Below are 21,112 nucleotides of genomic sequence, written 5' to 3' on the forward strand. Positions count from 1 at the left end.
TTCACTATAGTTTGTGCAGACTCGGGAACGCCTCCTAGCTATCCCACTAGCTATGTGCTGATTGTGCATTTGTGGTAACAAATTGCGGTGGGGGATTATTTTATGAGGTGTGGCTATATACACCTGTATCGTCATCCCTGTCAATATGGTGACTATGATGCGATTTCTTCGAGCAGTAGGACTCGTCATCACACTTCTAACGTTGAAGGCCTCCGCGCAGGGGTAAGCGGAACTGTATAGATATAACTATGTCACATTTGCAGGTTTTAGCAAAGTTTTAATTCCGGTCCCTTATTATTTATCTAATTCAAAACAGCCAAGCTGTAAAAAAAGTATGCGGCCCTCAGAAAGGCTATGGTGAAAAAAGATGTGAAATCCAAGGTGGCGGCCAAGAAATGGCTGTGATGGTAGGTTAACGGTAAAAATTTTAATAATGACAATTCAGGTAAATTTTGTGAAGCGGCACAAAAATTCACCTGAATTGTCGTTATTAAAATTTTTACCATTAACCTACCATCACAGCCATTTCTTGGCCGCCACCTTGGATTTCACATCTTTTTTCACCATAGCCTTTCTGAGGGCCGCACACTTTTTTTACAGCTTGGCTGTTTTGGATTAGATTTCATTTCTTTTTGTATTTGTATACCCCAAAGCCGGCCTATGGCCAGCTTTGGGACTTTTTTAACCTATGTTTTTGTTCTTTACTACAAGAAGAAGAAAAGATGAAGTACATGTACTTTAAATATTTTATCAGTAAATGTACAAATTATATATATAATACATATGTGACCGGATTTGCGAAAAGGGGCCTTCCAATTTGCCAACTTTGACAATTGATAACTTCAGATTGGAAGAGCTATTGCCTTGAAATTTGGGCTGTGCTGATTTCTTTGCAGCTGAACTCTCTACAAGGTAATTTCTTCTAGCTGATCTCTCTACAGGGAGATTTGTTTGTAGCTGAACTATCTACAAGGTAACTTCTTCTAGCTGATCTCTCTACAGGGTGATTTGTTCGTAGCTGAATTCTGTACAGGTGATTTGTTTGCAGCTGAGCTCTTTACATAAATGGTTTCTTTGTAGCTGAACTCTCTACAAAGTAACTTCTTCTAACTGATCTTTCTACAGGGTGATTTGTTTGTAGCTGAACTATCTACAAGGTAATTTCTTCTAGCTGATCTCTCTACAGGGTGATTTGTTTGCAGCTGAATTCTGTACAGGTGATTTGTTTGCAGCTGAGCTCTTTACAGAATGGTTTCTTTGTAGCTGAACTCTCTACAAGGTAATTTCTTCTAGCTGATCTCTCTACAGGGTGATTTGTTTGTAGCTGAACTCTCTACAAGGTAATTTCTTCTAGCTGATCTCTCTACAGGGAGATTTGTTTGTAGCTGAACTATCTACAAGGTAACTTCTTCTAGCTGATCTCTCTACAGGGTGATTTGTTCGTAGCTGATTTCTGTACAGGTGATTTGTTTGCAGCTGAGCTCTTTACAAAATGGTTTCTTTGTAGCTGAACTCTCTACAAGGTAACTTCTTCTAACTGATCTTTCTACAGGGCAATTTGTTCGTGGCTGCATTTTCTACAGGGTGATTTCTTTGCAACTGAACTCTCTACATGGTGGTTTCTTTGTAGCTGAAATCTCTACAAGGTAACTTCTTCTAGCTGATCTCTCTACAGGGTGATTTGTTTGTAGCTGAACGATCTACAAGGTAACTTCTTCTAGCTGATCTCTCTACAGGGTGATTTGTTTGTAGCTGAATTCTGTACAGGACTGGTGATTTGTTTGCAGCTGAGCTCTTTACAGAATGGTTTCGTAGCTGAATTCTCTAAAAGGTAACTTCTTCTAACTGATTTTTGTACAGGGCAATTTGTTTGTGGCTGAATTTTCTACAGGGTGATTTCTTTGCAGCTGAACTCTCTACTTGGTGGTTTCTTTGTAGCTGAACTATGTACAAGGTAATTTCTTATAGCTGACCTCTCTACAGGATGATTTGTTTGTAACTGAATTCTGTACAGGTGATTTGTTTGCAGCTGAGCTCTAAACAGAATGGTTTGTTTGTAGCTGAACTCTCTACAAGGTAACTTTTCTAGCTGATGTCTCTACAAGGTGACTAGTTTGTAGCTGAACTCTCTACAGCTGAACTCTCTACATGGTGGTTTCTTTGTAACTGAACTTTCTACAAGGTGACTTCTTCTAGCTGATCTAACACAGGGTGATTTGTTTGTAGCTGAACTCTCTACAAGGTAACTTCTTCTAGCTGATCTCTCTACAGGGAGATTTGTTTGTAGCTGAACTCTCTAAATGATGGTTTCTTTGTAGCTGAACTCTCTACAAATTAACTTCTTCTAGCTGATCTCTCTACATGGTGATTTGTTTGTAGCTGAATTCTGTATAGGTGATTTGTTTGCAGCTGAGCTCTTCAAATAATGGTTTCTTTGTAGCTGAACTCTCTCAAGGTAACTTCTTCTAGCTGATGTCTTTACAGGGTCACTAGTTTGTAGCTGAATTCTCTACATGGTGGTTTCTTTGTAACTGAACTCTCTACAAGGTAACTTTTTCTAGCTCATCTTTCTACAGGGTGATTTATTTGTAGCTGAATTCTGTACAGGTGATTTGTTTGCAGCTGAGCTCTTTAAAGAATGCTTTCTTTGTAGCTGAACTCTCTACAAGGTAACTTCTTCTAGCTGATGTTCTACAAGGTCACTAGTTTGTAGCTGAGCTCTCTACATGGTGGTTTCTTTGTAACTGAACTCTCTACAAGGTGACCTCTTCTAGCTGATCTTTCTACAGGGTGATTTGTTTGAAGCTGAACTCTCTACAAGGTAACTTCTTCTAGCTAATCTCTCTACAGGGAGATTTGTTTGTAGCTGAACTCTCTACATGATGGTTTCTTTGTAGCTGAACTCTCTGCAAGGTAACTTCTTCTATTGATCTCTCCACAGGGCGATTTTTTTGTAGCTGAACTCTCTACATGGTGGTTTCTTTGTAGCTGAACTCTACAAGGTGATTTTTTCTAGTTGAACTATCTCTTTCCATAGTTGCATGAACTCCCTACAAGGTAACTTCTTCTAGCTGATCTCTCTACAGGGTGACTTGTGTGTAGCTGATCTCTATACATGCAGGTTTCTTATTTCTAGCTGATCTCTTGAATTCTCTTCAGGGTGACTGCTCTATTAGGATAACTGCTCTATTAGAGTATCTCGATTTCGCACTTGCTGCACCAAGTTGGATTTCGTGTTATAACTCCGTGGCTTTAAGTCTGATTCTTCTACACCATTGATGAGCCTTTCTAAGATGATTACTCCATCTGTACAACTATTTTCAAAGCATTACCCCAAGCGGTTTATCTGGTAGGCGTGGCAAGCAGTCGTTATTTTTATTAGCTAATCTCGATTGCGTAATTGTTACATACTGTTGGTTTTTTCGTTGTATCTTCCTGTTTTTTAGCTAGATTTCTTTCAAACCACAAAAGGTTTGAGGTTCAATAGTTAACCTATTCACCCACCGATTTTCAGCTTCTTCCCATACGCGGTTTACCCTGTAGGCGTGACAACATATTGGTGTTATTTTTCGTGAATAATCGCTCATAACTCTTTGCCTGTTTATCGTATTCCAGCCAAAGTTGGTACAGAGATGCGACTTTATACCCCCTTTCTGTGTGCCAAAGTTCAAGGCGATCGGATATGGCGTTTGCGTTTTATAGCAGTTTTTGTAAGTGTGCGAAAAGAGGAAGAAAAATAAGAAGAAAAAAACGAAGAAACTAAGCCAATTTTTGAAGTCGCATATCTCGGGAACGCGCGAAGCGATTTCGCTCAAATTTGGAATGTGGAGTGCTGCAGTTGGAGGGCATGTCCACAGCAAAACTCGTCTTGTTTCATCAAGGAAGCACAGAGCTACGGAGGTGCGAAAATTGCGTTTTCTTTCTTCCTGTCAATACACTCACGGGTGTTACGCGCCGGCTTCTTGGGCCGCACGACACACTACCGTGTGTCTTGATTGTTTGGTGTACTATGCAGGAATCAAGGTGATTATAACCATAGATTATATAATCTATGTTCTAACGGTGCATGATTATGATAATTTAGTATCTAAGATGGTGCAAAACGGTCGTACAAAACTGATCGTGTGTGGGAGAGTTTTAATAGCAATAGTCCGGCTCACGTATATGCTAGACCGATCAGTTTCCCCTATACACACACACTGTAGCTAGCTATAATGAGTGCTTGGTGCAGTTCCCTTAATTCGCCCAAGCACGAAAGGAAAGAGCGGTCTAGTCACTAGCTACACGTTAGCTACATAAGTGTCGTTGTGCATGAAGCGAGGTGTAAAGGTGCCGAAAGGATTCGCCAAGTTAACTGATTTTAAGGTGATTCAGTTGCAACACTAAGTAAGTACCGGGGATTTCAGGTTCCGTTGAAAAAAAGGAGGGGGGGGTTGCATGATGGTGTATATAATCACGTTGTTTTAGACTTGTTGACGTCATCACGCAAATAGTATTTAGCACAGATTTATCGAATTACGTTTTGTGGTTGTTGATGGTACTGAGGATTTCCAAATCTTTGCAACACGCCTATACGAAAAACGTGATCCTTTATGTCACTTCCTGCCTTTTACCAACACGACTGGTGAACGATACAACCGGTATGATTCAATCAAGCTACTTCATATCAACTTTTAAATTCATGTATCAGTGTTTCATTCAGCCATACATGTCTCATCACATAATACAGGTGTTTATGTGATAGAAGCGCATGTAAACGCATTGCGCTTAGGTGTTGCAAAGATTTGGAAATCCTCAGTATCATTGGCAGGTGGAATCACGTGACCTGTGATTCCCTCTCGGCGCAGGTGACTGACAAGTGCATAGCTGCTATTGCGTTTTTCAAGCCTTTGTAATCTGTATGGCTCAATGTAAGATTCTTGGCCCCTGCAGCTAATTTGAGCCTATCTGGGCGAAAGTTCCATAGCCCAAAGAAAGCCCATAGTGGGGTAGCAGGGGGTCCTAACTGGCTAGTTGGAGTAATTTAAGCCTTGCCAAAATAATCATCTTGTTTGAACTTGGTTTTCCTGTTGCCCAGATGAGGTCTTATCACCTTTGATAGGCGCTGTTAAGTGTTAGCAAGTGTGTCTGCCTACTCATTGCTGACCTGGCCACCTCCATGTAAACCATGCCAGCAGCATAGTTAGGAGCTGCAATTAGTTAATGATTGTTGATACTGGCCAGCATAAAAAAGGCACATGTTTCAAAACATTAAGTGAGTGATTTTGTATCAGTGTCATGCCTTGGCCTGACGAGCAGTCAGATGTCAGGCTACCCCAGCTTCATTAATACTTAGCTGCATGACGCTACATTGGTATCGTAGCCTTGTTTGATTGAAGTTTTATGGTCACAGTTTTGACTTACACTTAGACTGTTATAGGTGTGTCACCAGCATGTTGCAAAGTTGGCAATATCTGTAGCCGTATAACTTGTTAATCTATAATATATATAGCTGCATGTGTATGCAAGTGCGTTTTAGTGGCTATATGGCCTGTTGGATTTTAGCATTGTAGTCATGTGATGACCTAGTTGATGCACCACTGCACTGTGCCCCCAGCTTGTGGGGTAGTCATTGGGAGTAATATTGGCTCACCTGCTTGTGCACTCTTGACACATTTGATGTGTTCCCCATATCCAGACAGTTGAGGCACAGCCCAGTCTGACGTGTCTATGTTTCACTAATCTGACACTGCTCACCATTTCCTGAGCAAACCCACATCTCTATTTATGGTATAGGCATCTGTGTTAAACATGCCTGGTGTGATTTCAATATGCCAGTGCATGATATAGCTGGCATGTGGTAAGAATCAAATAGCTTAGTACTACTTTGTCATATTGCCTAAAGTAGTGCTACCAGATCTATACTTACTTGATTACTTTGTTTGATGGTCACCATCGCTGTTGTAGTGTGCTGCTTATCTGTCACATCCTGTAAGTAATGCTGGCATGTGCTATTGATGTAATGTTGGCATGTGACTGTCCTGTGCTACAAGTATATACCTGACTACCTGGATATAGAATATGCCAGCATTTTTTTTTTGCCTCTTGATTGCTAGCAGTTCTAGTCAAGGTGTTCCCAGTAAGTGAGCTGCAGTAGTGTGGTGTAGCTGAAGTGTGCTTAAACTGTGGCCGCAGCTGCTGCAAGTAATGCCATTTATCATACACTACAATAGTAGTGTATAGTAGGGACCACAAAGGAGTAGGTGTGGTCCACGAAATAATATCACCCAAAAAGCAGCCTCAATTTCTCCTGACAACAATGAGGCAGTATTGGTTAGGTAAAAGTAAGTTTTCAGATCGACCCGAAATGCTTTCAACAAGTTGCTACTGAATTTTTAAAATAATTTATTTAATGGAATTTTCTAGTGACTGACTGATTGACTGAGTAACTGACTGACTGATGCCTTCAGACAAGCGTAACTCGATAACGGCTAAGGCTATGGGCTTGATTTTTTCACTGTTCGACGTCGCTTTGGCCTGACAGGTGCCTTTTGGCATACCACAGTACGTACAATGTATTCGTCATGGACTTACCAGTGTCCTCCTTTGTGTCCCATTCATCTTTGCTGACAGCAAAAAGTGTTGATTTGGCAATAACACTTGATGGCTTCCCTTCGCGTAACAGAAATCGTCCGTATTTGTCATAGTGGCTATTTTGATAGCAGAGGTGCTTTTCGAACAATTCTTGATTCGTACTACTGTGTAACGGGTTGAACATAGCCGACAACAAAGCATAATGGATACTTCACTTTTCAGATGATAATTGATATAACTGGAGCGCACGGCTCCATTTCCTTCGGCATGCGTCTCGTGAATTGCAGAGGTGCTTTTTGAACAGTTCTTGATTGGAAAATGCTGCATAATGGGTTGAACATAGCTGACAACAAAGCGAAATGGATACTTCACTTCTCAGACAATAATTATTGATATAACCCGGGGGCGTGGCACCATTTCTTTGGATTGCAGAGGTGCTTTTCGAACAGTTCTTGATTCGAAATGCTGTGTAATGGGTTGAACATAGCTGACAACAAAGCGTAATGGATGCTTTACTTTTCAGATGATAACTGGGGCGTGCGGTGTCATTTCAGATGCGGTATGCATGGGTTCACCAGTCATAATAATTATTTACAAAAAAAGGTAACAAACAAGTACACAGAAAAATTTGGAATTTTCAACTAGAGTAGGGACCATAGCACATTGATAAAAAGTACTGAAACAAGCTGGAGCAGTGCACGATGTTAAATCACAGTAAAACAATAAGAAGTGTTATATCCCTACTATGCTCAAGACACCATTATGGAAATGCACAGTAGGGATATAACACTTCTTATTGTTTTACTGTGATTTAATATCGTGCACTACTCCAGCTTGTTTCAGTACTTTTTATCGATGTGCTATGGTCCCTACTCTAGTTAAAAATTCCAAATTATTCTGTGTACTTGTACTGGTAATGATTAGCTAATGTGTAATTGTACAATGCTACGAATGCAGCTGTCACGTCATTCAGTCAAGTGCAATAAGTGATATGCCACAGTAATCCACTGAGTAGCTGTTACATCTACTGTCATTGATGTATAGCTGATGTATGCACATCTGTAATGAACTGTGCCACCACTGTATAGCCATCAAATATACTGCAAAATGATGCTGTCAGGTGCTATTGATATAGTTGATGTGGAGCTGTAGCAAGGAACGAATTGGACAGGCACTAGGCCTTTATGATTAGTGTGGGTGAAGAAGAGGAAAAGACTGCTTTAGAGCACATGGCTGGACATGCTGAGTATGTTAAATTTTGCAGAGACCAAAGCCCAACCACGTCACTTGCTATGGCCCTGTAATGTGTAACTGTACTGCACTACTGACATAGTTGTCTCACCCACTGTGATTGCTACTGAGTGATAGTGATGCAGTCAGGTGCTAAAGCCCATGACTGTTACTATCTGTAAGATCTGTCAACAGTGCAGATACTAATAATATAACTGATGTGTAGCCACATTCATGAAATGGTCAGAAGTATCAAATAGTCCTTTCCTGGCATGGCTGTTACATTACATATGCAACTAATGTGTGAGGTGTTATCAATATGTGACTGTGCTGTTGAAGTTCCTGACACTTCCGCTGCACATGATACAGTCAAGTGTTAGTGATATATCTGATGTGCGGGTGTAGGACCGTGACATAGCCAGGTCTCACATCCACTGCAATTGATGCAGTCAGGTGTAACAATACTAGTATTTTTTAAAAATTGTTAATTTAAAAATGAAGTAAGGATCTATGCAATAAAAGTAGTGAAACAAGAGATGAATGATGGTATTACAGCATAGCTCGGTGGGAGGTCCCTACTTTGGCATTAAACAAAATAATTGTTATAGCTAATGTGCCAAAGTAGGGACTTTCCCACCGAACTATGCTGTAATACCATCATTCATCTCTTGTTTCACTACTTTTATTGCATAGATTCCTATATGATATTCTAATTGAACAGTCACAAGTTACACTGTAGCAGCTAGCTGTGCTCCAACAGCAAAAAACTTAAATAAAAAATGAAGTACATGACTGTTGTATTAGAGTGACTGTTGTATTAGAGTATTGCGAGTCAGCCAAGGGGTTGCAGCTAGCTAGACAAATAAAGGGTGAGGTCATCTTGTTCACTGTTAAGTAAATGTAATATAGCTAGACTGTTAAGAGGTGTGTATGGTCTTCGGACTCTATATATCACTATTGTCCACCTAGATCTTTATTTGATGGATGTGGTTGCAAACCTATCACAAATTGGATCCCAATCACGAAATTGCAGATATCTAGCTAGTATATCTCTTATAGTAGCGCCGGGACTGAAGCGCTTCTGAAATCCAGCTCTGAAATAATTCTGTAGCATTTAAATATGCTGCTGAAAGAAAGCATTAATACAGAAAATTAACGCCTACATATGGTTTCATTGGATGAAGAAGACAAGCAGCCTGATTGAAGATAAAAGAAAAGACAAGGTGCAGAGGGCCTACACTCATTGGAACCCCAAAAGGGCATATCCCACTGGTGAGCTTGTTTTTGTGGTGTAAAGTGGTGGCCGTGCGCTGCTTCGTTTGGCCTCTAGCCTTGCGACTGTGATCAGTCAGTCAGGCAGTCAGACAGTCAGTCTAAAATTTGAGTTTCCACGATTTTTAAAAAATTCTATATCTGGCCACCTGCAACACCCCGTTTGCACTATCCTGGGTTAGCCAGAATGTTTTCAACTCGGGTTATTGAACTCAGGTTAGCACTTGTTCACACTACAGCATCTGACACGAGCTTGATAGTGCGAGTGCCGAATAATAATTAGTTAAGACAAGTGCATAAACTTTTGATTATTTAGACACTTAATAAAAAGGTACTAGAATTGTAGTGAGGAAGCATAGAACCAGCTGAAATAAGTCATACAATGTTATAGATGCCATGTTTAAGCTATTGGGTGCTCCTTTCGCCAGGGATATTAACGTATCATTCAAGCGTAACTGTCACAAAGTCTACCAAAACTACAGTACGTCATAGCCATTTTGAAGAAGGGTTTTTAGAGCATACAATATACTCGCTGTGTGGCCAACAGAAGTAAGTTATATTGTTAACCTGAGTTGGCCAGCTTGGAATGCATTCACAGTGTATGTTATCCCGGGCTAACCCATGCCAGCCCACTTCTCCTTGTCATGCCATGCTGGACCTGGTTTGGCATGGTTCAATTGATTCACAATGCAATTTGAATCGAGCCGTGCCATGCTCTACCTGGGTTAGAGGGTAGTGTGAACGGGGTGTAAGTGCTTTATTATAATTAATGCTGTGTTATGTATCATATGGACTAGTATTATTCCGTAAAGGTGATTTTCGTTTCGTAAGAGGATGATTTTCAAAGGCAGAATTTTGGGCAGCACACAAAGTTTTTGGGGATCCCTACTTAAACGGTACTACTGTACCATTTGATACCTGATGTGTGACTGTACAGTGCTACTGGTATAGATGTCCTGTCCACTGAAGTTGATGCAATCAGGTGATGCTGTGTGGCTGCACTGGTGATGTTTCTGCCACTTCCATTGTAATTGATGTAATTGATATAGTTTGATGCCAACAGTATAGACTGTACAGTGCTACTAGTGTAGCTGTCCTGTCTGCTGCAGCTGATCATGATGTAGTTAGGTGATAATATAGCTGATGTGTGGCTGCACTGCTGATGCTTCTGCCACCTCCATTGTGACATAGTCCTGTGCTAACAATATAGCCGATGTGTGGCTATAGCTACTACAGTGTAATGATGTATAGCTGTCCATTTCTTTACAACTGATCTAGTCAGAAGCTAACAATATAATGACTGTACAGTGTTATTGATGTAGCAATCACCTCAACTACAGCTGATGCATGCAATAATAGCTTTTGTGTAAATGTACGGTGGTACCAACACATCAGTCAGATGCTACAGATGTGATGGACAAGCAGTCACATTCACTGTGATTGATAGTCAGGTAGCTGATGTGTGACTGTACTGTGTTTCCAACATAGCTATCACATTAATTTTACTACAATTGATGCACCCAGGTACTAATTACTTAGAAAGTGTGTGACTGAAGAGCACTACCAGCAATCTCATGTTTACTGCAGTCAGGTGTTACCTGCATTGCTGAAGTGTGGCTGTACTGAGTTACCAAAGTAGCTGTCACATATTTACTGCAATTGATGCAGTCAAACACACATAGTCGATGTGTGACTACTGTGCTGCCAATGTAGTTGTCCCATTTAGTGCAGCAGGTGCTACTGATCGAAGTTGCTGATGTGTGACTACTGTGCTGCCAATGTAGTTGTCCCATTTAGTGCAGCAGGTGCTACTGATCGAAGTTGCTGATGTGTGACTATGGACCACCAACTTGCACATTTTTTGTTGTTGATGCAGTCAGGTGCTACTCATGTAGCTGATCTGTGACTGTACTGTGCTACCAATGTATGTAGCTGCTACATTTACAATGGCTGCAGTCAGGTGCATCAACTTAGCTTATGTACATGTGCGACTATTATCCTTAGCTACTGACTTACCTGTCACATTTACTGCCATTGGTAGTCAGGTGCTATAGATATAGCTGATTTGTGGCTGTACTGAGCAACTGCGGTCATTTATTGGAGTTGGAGCAGTCAGGTGCTACCAATATATGGCTGATGTGTGACTATACTAAGCTACTGATGTAGCTATCTGTCATGAGTTCTGTGACCATGGTCAGTCACAGATAGTTTTACCTCCGACATGTCCCCTCTGAATTGAGCTAAACTATGCTCATTTTTTCCTCCCACCTAGAAATTTTCCTGTTTCTAATTGGTACCCACCCCCACAAAATTACTGAATTCCCACCTCTACAAAATTACTGACTAAATAATAAAAACCGGGACTGATAAAGAGACCACCAAATAAAACTTAGACTACACAAGTTTGCCATGATTCACTCTCTTTAGATTGGAAGAGAGGAGACTACAGGGTATGTTTGAGGGGACATGAAGTGATTGATAGTTTAATGTACTGCATCTGATGCCAACACAGTTGTGTTACTGCCGTAACTCATGCTTATGTGCTACTGATACAGCTCATGTTTATGTGCCATCAATGTGGCATGTATCTGCATGATACTGATGTAACTCATGTTTGTGTGCTATCAACATAGCCCATATTTAATTTGTAACCTACAGCCATAGCTCATGTTTGTGTGCTACCAGTATGTGTCATGTTAAGTGCTACTGACATAGCTCGTGTTAGATGCTACTGATGTAGCACATGTTTGAGTCCTACTGATGTATTGTGTGAGTGCTACTGACATAGCAGATGTTTGGGCGCTACTGGTGTAGTTCATGTTTGTATGCTACTGACATATAGCTCATGTTCAAAGTGCTACTGATGTAGCTCATGTTTGTGTGCTGCTGAAATAACTCATATTGCAAGTGTTACTGATGTAGCTCATGTTTGTGTGCTACTGACATAATTCATGTTGCAAGTGCTACCGACATAGCTCATGATCATGTTTATGCATAGCTCATGTTTGAGTGCTACAATGTAGCCCATGTTTGAGTGTTACGGACATAGTCCACGTTTACCGATGTAGCTCATGTTCAAGTGCTAATGACATAGCTCAAGTTTGAGTGTTACTGACATAGCTCATGTGTGAGTGCTACTGACATAGCCCATGTTTGAGTGTTACCAACTTACCTCATCTCAGTGCTACAGGCATAGCTCATGTATGGGTGCTACTGATGGAGCTCATGCCGGGTGCTACTGATGTAGCTCTTGTTTGAGTGCTATCAACATAACTCATGTCTGAGAGCTACCAGTGTAGCCCATGTTTACTGACATAGTTCATGTGTGAGTGCTACTGATGCAGCTCAGGTTTGAGTGTTACCAATTTACCTCATTTGAGTGCTACAGATGTATGTAGCTCATGTCTGGGTGCTATTGGCTTAGCTCCTGTCTGGGTACTACCAATATAGCTCATGTCTGAGTGCTGCCAACATAGCTCATGTTTGAGTACTAGTGATGTAGCTCATGTTTGAGTACCAGTGATGTAGCTCATGGTTGAGTGCTACTGACATAGCTCATGTTACCAACTTACCTTTTTTGAGTGCTACCGACATAGCTCATGCTACTGATATACTCGTGTTTGAGTGCTACTGACAGCTCATGTTTGAGTGCTACCAACATAGCTCATGTCTGAGTGCTACTGACGTAGCTCGTGTTTGAGTGCTACTGACTAAGGTCATGTTTGAGTGCTACCAACTTACCGCTTTTGAGTGCTACTGACTTAGGTCATGTTTGAGTGCTACCAACTTACCGCTTTTGAGTGCTACCAATGTAGCTCATTTTTGAGTGCTAGCAATGCAGTTCATGTTTGAGTGCTACCGATGTAGTTCATGTTTTAGTGCTACCGATATAGTTTATGTTTGAGTTCTACTGTTGTAGCTCATGTTTAAGTGCTACTGACATAGCTCATGTATGAATGCTATCAACGTACCACATTTGAGTGCTACCAATGTAGCTCATGTTTGCAGTGTGCGAAATAACGTCCAGACACCGGACAATTTCCGGTCAATTACACTAGGTGTCAGGTCATCATTGAATTTGTCTGGAAATAATGTCCTTTCAAAGTTTATAATGTTAGCATTGGGCTAGGAGGGAGGCCAGACATGATGGTATTGACATGTAATTAAGTTATTTGCTTTTGGTTTGTACTGACCACAAGGGTATGCCCAAGATGTACTCTGAGGTTAACAGTTTACTATGTTGTGCCAGCCTACTTGTCTCAGTCACCTGTACTGCAGTAGTAAAATGTATATTTAACCTGATTACAGTTAGTAGCTTTTACTTGTGGTATCCATGATCACCTGTACAACCAGTTTTTAAGCTAGAATGAACAAGACATCAGTGCATCTATTTATATTAGGGATAGAGCCATTATATATTCTAAGCCATGGCAGCTGCCAGCATAAGCAAAGTTTGACCACATAGCTTTATCATTCCAAGGCAAGCCCTGACTGAAGTCCTTATGGTTCCTTTCCTACAAAGGCCCAATTTATTGCATAGAAGCCCTTTCATGTGGCCAGTAGCTACCTTTAAAATGCTGTACTATCAGTATCAGTGAGTGGTTGACAAGTAATCAGCTGTACAGTACATTGGTGGCCCCAGTGTTTGATACAAACATACAAGTGGTAGAAACATAGGAAAGGAGAAACAATAGAAGTTAAAATGTCCAGTCAAATTGCTTAATGTCCACTCAAGTTTTGCAATGCCCTGACAGTACGACAGTACATGTCTGAAAAGTTATTTCGCACACTGTGTTTGGGTGCTATAGAAGTAGCTTGTGTCTGGCTACTTATACTGATGAAGCTCATGTCTTAGTGCTACTGCTACTACAGCAATGCTCAATGAAGTTCTTGCTTCTAGATCAGGAAATAGGTAATGCAAAATAGGAAGAGCAACAATGAAGCATCTCTGGAGTGATGTCCATTTTAAAACATGGATGCCAAACAATACAAACTCTCGCACACATGTGATATCTTTGGTGACAGGAATAAGAACTCTGGTGAACGCTGCTATTCATCATCTATACAAATGATATTACTGAATCCATCACTAGTACCATTAGACTTTATGCTGATGACATTTTGATATACAGAGTAATTAGCACTGAAACCAATACCATCTGCCTTCAAAATGACTTTCTCACTTTAGAAAACTGGGTGAATATCTGGCAAATGAAGTTTAATCCATCCAAATGTATCCATCTAGCTATAACAAGGAAAAAGACTTACACAAAAGCATTGTTATCAAATCCACACAGGGGCGGATCCAGAGTCTGGAAAGAGGGGGGCACCTTGCTGAAAAAAAGTTGAAGAGCAAAAAAAGAAAAAAAAAAAAAAAAAAAAGGTCACAACAATAATAGCTAGTTATCCTTTACCGAATATATTATATCACGTATGTTATGTAAAATAAAATCCTCTTTATAGCTTCCTAAGTAAGCTACACTTCCCCATGAACACTGTGACTGCTTTATTAGAGTGATTGGTGATTGACTGATTGACTGCTCTATTAGAGTATCTCGATCTTATATACATTTTTTTAAGGGAGGGGGGGGGCACGTTCCCCCTGTGCCCCCCCCTGGATCCGCCCCTGCCACAGTCAGCAAATACAGCAAAACAAATTAGCTAAATACTGGGGAGTAGTGATAGATGAACACTTAACCTGGAAGGAACATATCTATGATATTTGTAGCAAAACTATCAAAGTGAAAGCCTTTTTAATGTCCTACATTAGCGAATTCCAACTGTTATACATTCTTATATTAGAATACGCTGTCCCCACACCTTCTGTACCAAATACAACAAACAGAAAAGGCTTAACACAGTACCGCCTGTTGCATCACGAATGATTTCTCTCATCGCAGTAGTGTGACTACCATGCTTCAATGGATGTTGCTTGAACAACGGAGAAGTGTCTTATGTTTTACAAGTATTACACAATCTTGTTGACATCACAATTACCCTAATACCCCTTACATCATCTGTCTGTGGACACAGCCAGCACTTCATCATTCTGTTTGCCAGAACTGACACATATCATACAGCATGATAGTACTGTATAGTAGGGACCACAAAGGTTTAGGTGTGGCACATCACCCGAAAACCAGCCTCACTTTTCCCTGATGACAATGAGGCAGTATTGGATAAGTAAAACAGCCCAATCAAGCCTTCTGATCAACCCAAAACACTTTTAACAAGTTGCTATGGAATTTAAAAAATATATTAAACAGAATTTTCTAGTGACTGACTAACTGATGCCTTCAGACAAGCGTAACTCAATAACGGCCAAGGCTACAGGTTTGATTTTTTCACTGTTTGACATCACTTCAGCCAGACACGTGACTTTTGGCATACCGCAGTACATACAATGCATTCTTCATGGGCACCAATGTCCTCCTTTGTGTCCCATTCATCTTTGCTGACAGAAAAAGGTGTCGATTTGGTGGTTTGGTGGTAGCATATGATGGCTTCCCTTCATAACGGAAATCATCCATATTTTTCATAGTGGCTGCTTTGATTGCAGAGGTGCTTTTCGAACAGTTCTTGATTTGTAATGCTGTGTAACGGGTTGAACATAGCTGACAGTGAAGCGTAATGGATACTTCACTTTTCAGATGATAATTGATAGCTGGAGCACACAATGCCATTCTTTCTTTGATGTGGTATGCATGGGTTCACCAATCATAATAATTTTATTTTACAAAAAAAGTTAACAAATAAATACCCAAAAAATTTGGAATTTTCAACTAGAGTAGGGACCATAGCACATCAATAAAATGTACTGAAACAAGCTGGAGTAGTGCATGATATTAAACCACAGTAAAACAATATCCCTACTGTGCATTTCCATTATGGTATCTTGAGCACAGTAGGGATATAACACACTTCTTATTGTTTTACTGTGATTTAATATCGTGCACTACTCCAGCTTGTTTCAATGCATTTTATTGATGTGCTATGGTCCCTACTCTAGTTGAAAATTCCAAATTTGTTTGTGTACTTGTTTAAATTCTATCCTCCCTTCTACCATCAAATTGTGGAATTTTCTACCTGATTCTCTAGTCAAACTGGATGATATTAATCAATTTAAAGATGACTTATCCTCGCACCTCTTCCCTTATCTGATTTATATATAATTATCTGTGTTTTTGGAGCTCTACATAGTAAATAACAATAACAATAGTAAAACAGTATGTGAAATAACAGCCAGACACTGACAATTTCCGGTCAAATACACTAGTTGTCAGGTCATAATTGAATTTGTCCAGAAATAGAGTCCTTTCAAGTTTTAGCACAGAGTTTAGAGTGTGATATTAGGTTAGAAGGGAGACCAAACATAGTGGCATGTGACCACAAAGCCGTGCCCAAGAGAAGACCAACAGGTTACAGTGCACATATATAGTTACTTGGCAAATGTTCTTATAACCTGTTAGCTTTTACTTGCGGTATTCATCTGTACACCCAACTTGTATTTTGAGCTAGAATGAAGTCCATCTTTTACAATTCATGTTCAGTTTGGTAGAGACACTATTTCATAGCAGCAATAGTGAAGTTTGACTACAGTTAATTTCCTAGCACAGGGCAGAACTGAAGGGGATAGAAACATAGTTTTAGTGAGCCAAAGGCAAAAGAAACCAACGTAACTTAACAATCACACAACGATCTTTTTACATGCATGCATCACACATGCATGCATTATGATTACATCACCAACATCCCCTATAGGTAAACATAGTCAGAATACAAAATTCAGCTCATTGACAAAATGTAAGGCCTAAACTATTTATAATAATTCAACTGGTCCTATATAAAGTTTATATAAACAGTTTGTCTCAATCGTCACGATACATGGCAGGTGGCTTAAGTGGATCATCTTTTGTTCAGGCAGTGTCTTGTCTGTATTAGTGCCCTCATTAGACCCTCACTTTGACTGATGTTCTTTGATTTTTCCTGGTTCATCTGGGATCATTGCTGGCCAGTGTTGGGGCAATTATTTTTTAGAAGTAGCTCGTTACGTATTACTATTAATTGCAACTAAACCTATTTAGTTACAGTTACATATTAACCATAAAATAAAGTAACTATAATACTATTACATATTATATTACTTTGTGTGCACAGCCTTAAGCTGTCACATGTGAAACTACCACCTTATCACATGACATGATTGCATTGTTCAGGGCTGCCGAGAGGAATTAGGGGCCTAGGGAAAATTTAGAATGTGGGGCCCTTATAACCCATACTGATAATTTTCAATGAGGAAAAACAAACAAAAGGGCATTACAAGAACAAGTTTAGCTAACTAGCTACGAGACTACAACTAAAAGCAAACTAGCTACTATAACTGAAGATAAGCTTATTAACAGTTTTAGCATGCAAACCAAGCTAGGGGGTCTGGGGGCATGCCCCCAGGAAAACATTGAAAATTAGACTCTCTGAGATTGAATATGAGAGCAATTTTACAAGAACAAGCTTGGCTAGCTAGCTACTAGACAACTAAATGCAAACTGCTAGCTACTAACTGATAAGCTTATTGACAGATGTTATTGACAGTTTTAGCATGCAAAGCAGGGAGTCTGGTGGCATGCCCTCCAGGAAATTTTTGAAAATTAGACTCTGAGAATAAATATGAGAGTGATTTTAATAATTTGTATAATTATAATTTATTGGACTGTTTATTAGGGTTATTGCTGTATTAGGGCATCTCAAGTTTGAATTTTACAGCAAGTTTTCTGCTAAATACGTACCACTTAGGAAATCGTTATACCCTATGTCAGACCTTTTTAACAGTTACTATGACTGATTATTTGCCTGACTACTGTAATAGGGTGACTGTTCTATTAGAGCATCTCAATCTTATGTAGAAGTCACACTGTCTATATAAGCACCTTATAAGATATATTACAAGTAATGGTTTGCTGCCACTGCTGCATTGCATTGCTATGGATCTCATTGAGCTTGGATGGCATCTCTTATACTGAGGCTTCTTATGTATCTTCAAGTCTACAGGGAAGATTTACAGTGTGGATAAGTAGCTATGGGGCAGCTACTACTGTATGAGGCCCCTGGAGGCCCAAAGCCCTTGGGCCCCTTACAAAGTGGGGCCAAGGGAAAATGCCCCAGTTCCCCCCCCCCCCCCCCCCCTGTTGGTGGCCCTGGCGTTGTTGGATGATGCGTAAATCTTGGTTATAAATCCCAAAAAGCTCTTTAATTTTTTTTGTTTTCTTTTACAAGTTTTAAGTTAAAATCACAAAAGGCATCAAACATTGTGAAATTAGTGCTACCCATTCATGGTAGCATAGCGTGATGGCTTCCCTACATTTGTAATTATAAGGGTAGTTGTCCAAGATTTCCATTGCAACTGGATTGATTTCTCGTAGTACTCTTCGTTTGTAACGCTGAGTAACAAGTACAAGGAAAAATAGGACAAAGAAATAAAAAGTAGAACAGTGGAACCTCTCTATTACAGACATTTTGTGACCCAGCCACTTTTTGCTGCAATATAGAGGTTTTCCTCTTTAACTAGACCTTTTAGGACCAAAACGTTTGTCCTTATCATGAATGTTTTTTCAATTGTGTCCTTAATTCGGGAAGTTTGTTAAGAGAGGTTTCATTGTAAAACAAGGGAAGTCACCTACACCTGGGCGGACATTTAATCCCTATTTCAGTCATGAGTATGATAGGGATTAAATGTCCACCAGTACATATCTGGAAGTGTAGGCAATCTCCCTAGTTTCACTTCTTTTTCTCTTTGCTCCCTAATCAAACTTAACTTTCCTTGTAGCAACTTGTTTTGTATCTGAGCGTGCTTCATTTTCTTTTGTATGCCATTTAAAGCACACTTTGTATGAATGTGACACAATCATAAATACAACCTACAGTGCTTTTGGAACAACTCCAATGAATTATCTACATGTTTGCCTGTATCCATACCTGATGGTGAGGTTCAGGAACCCCCCTGTAAAATTCAGACTTTTGAGTTTACAGCAGGACCCTAACACACCGTTTAGTGTGGCAGGACAAAATGAGTGAGAAATATAGTGTATGGCACAGCACAACAAAGAAATGATTTATAGAGGTAACATGAGCCCTCTTCAAAACTTGTTAAAAAGATATACTCTAATAGAGCAGTCACAAATTCTCAAATTTTATAGTTTATGGGTCATAAAATTTCAAATATTTGAAAATTTGTATTGGTTATACTTTTCCTGTAAGTAGTGCATTGTGAAATACCATTATTAACTTTTGATAACAGGTGATGATCCCCCTTGCTTAAGCACTTTTTATTGTAATAATATTTGAAATTCTTCCACTTGTACAATGATTGTAATGGAACAAACATGTTTTCATGTTGTAAACATGTCAGTTTATGGGTTCCACTGATACAGAAAAATACTTACCGATCCGATACCAATACCTAGCAGTAAATTTTCATCGATTCAGATAGTGGTACCAATAATTGCCATACAATTTACAACCTCTTAAGTTAGCTATGTGTGACTGCTTTATTAGAATATTTTATTGTGTAGTAACTGTTCTATTAGAGTATTTCACATTTTGCTAGCATAGCATGTATGATGATGACGATTGGTGCTAGTGGCTATTAATTGGTATCAGAATACCTAAATAACCGATACTGATTGATACCAAAATGCCCAATATCAGCTCCAATTCGATACTGATCCGATTATCAGTGGAACACTAATACTAAATGTATGGGATAGTTTTTTAAAACCTCATAACTCACTTGTTCTTGCCCATATCAAAGTTCTTTTTGATACAATTCTGGCATTTAAAGGATTTCACAGTATTGCTAAATGTTTTGGGCATGTAACAATTAACAAAAAAACCAAGTACTCAGGTGAATGTAAATGACCTGTTTGCAGGTATTCAAATGGTTAGCAGAGCATACTGAAGAATTGCAAAATTGCAGAGCATATTGCAAAATTGCAAAATTGAATTGCAAAATGGTTAGCAAGAATATTACAAAATAGCCTGCAGTGGGTAACCAGTAACCCAAGCCAACATGAGTTTTACCATTCCGTTCATCATTAAAAGTATGCCTAAAGGAATTCAATTATGGGAGGTAGAGTCTATTGTAACTATGTTTGTTACAATGAATGGTCCATGAAAAATGCTGTCTAGTTCCCATCTGCTTCTAAGCCTGTTCATCTTCTACAATCGTGTAGATGTACTTTAATACGCACTCTTAAAATCCACTGAGCTGAACTTCAAATTCCCATTATCAGCTTACCCTGTAGATGTGATGGCAAATCAGTGGATAATTATTCTATACTAACTGATTGTATAATCAGCTTATTGCAGTTGTCTTTCATATGCAGGGTTTGCTACCGTCAAGGTACCAGTTATTTTAGGACATCATCTTCAACACCCGGAAGCTACTACACATCAAGTTCTTACAGTGTATCCACAAGTTGTGGATGGTGGGGTTGGGACACTTGTTATAGAACCGCTTATAGGCAAAGGTATTCATTATGCTAATGGCTACAATTGATGGCTGTATTTATATACGTATATACACACAGCTTGGCATACAGAAATATTGTGAGCTACCGTTCATCAGTTCAATATACATCTGTGGCAACCTGTTGTTCTGGATACGCAGGATCTCCTCCAAATTGTTCTCGTTAGTTTGAAAGTGTTCTATAATGCTGCAATGTATGTGACTGGATTTGCAAAACTGATCTTTTTGGATATATAGAAAATTGATATTATATTTAATGTTTATTAACTTGCCAGCCTTACATGAAGATTAATTTTATGACCATTCAGTGAGTTTGCAGTACACAAAGCAGTTCTTACAATTTTCATCATTTCAAATAGTTTTTGTTTAGGAAGTGTGGCAGTCTTCTTATCCAGGAGGGTGTGGTAGTGTGGACACCACAAGTGTCCCATAGGTCTCATTTTAGTTATACTGTATGGTTTTACAAACCAAGTCACACACAAACACACACATGCACGCATACACACACACACGCAT

General features: G+C 39.5%; 1 protein-coding gene across 1 annotated transcript in view; it reads left to right on the forward strand.

Moving 5' to 3' along the window:
- The first annotated feature begins 92 nt into the window (after window positions 1-92).
- Window positions 93-21,112, forward strand: part of LOC136269120 (uncharacterized) — a 49,292-nt gene continuing 28,272 nt past the window's right edge. Inside the window, exons 1-3 of the mRNA XM_066064594.1 lie at window positions 93-222; window positions 20,454-20,597; window positions 20,658-20,758. Of these exons, the coding sequence (XP_065920666.1) occupies window positions 146-222; window positions 20,454-20,597; window positions 20,658-20,758 (322 nt within the window). The 5' untranslated portion in view covers window positions 93-145. The remainder of the gene's footprint in view (window positions 223-20,453; window positions 20,598-20,657; window positions 20,759-21,112) is intronic.

This window comes from Dysidea avara, chromosome 10, assembly GCF_963678975.1.
Source record: "Dysidea avara chromosome 10, odDysAvar1.4, whole genome shotgun sequence".
Lineage (NCBI taxonomy): Eukaryota > Metazoa > Porifera > Demospongiae > Dictyoceratida > Dysideidae > Dysidea > Dysidea avara.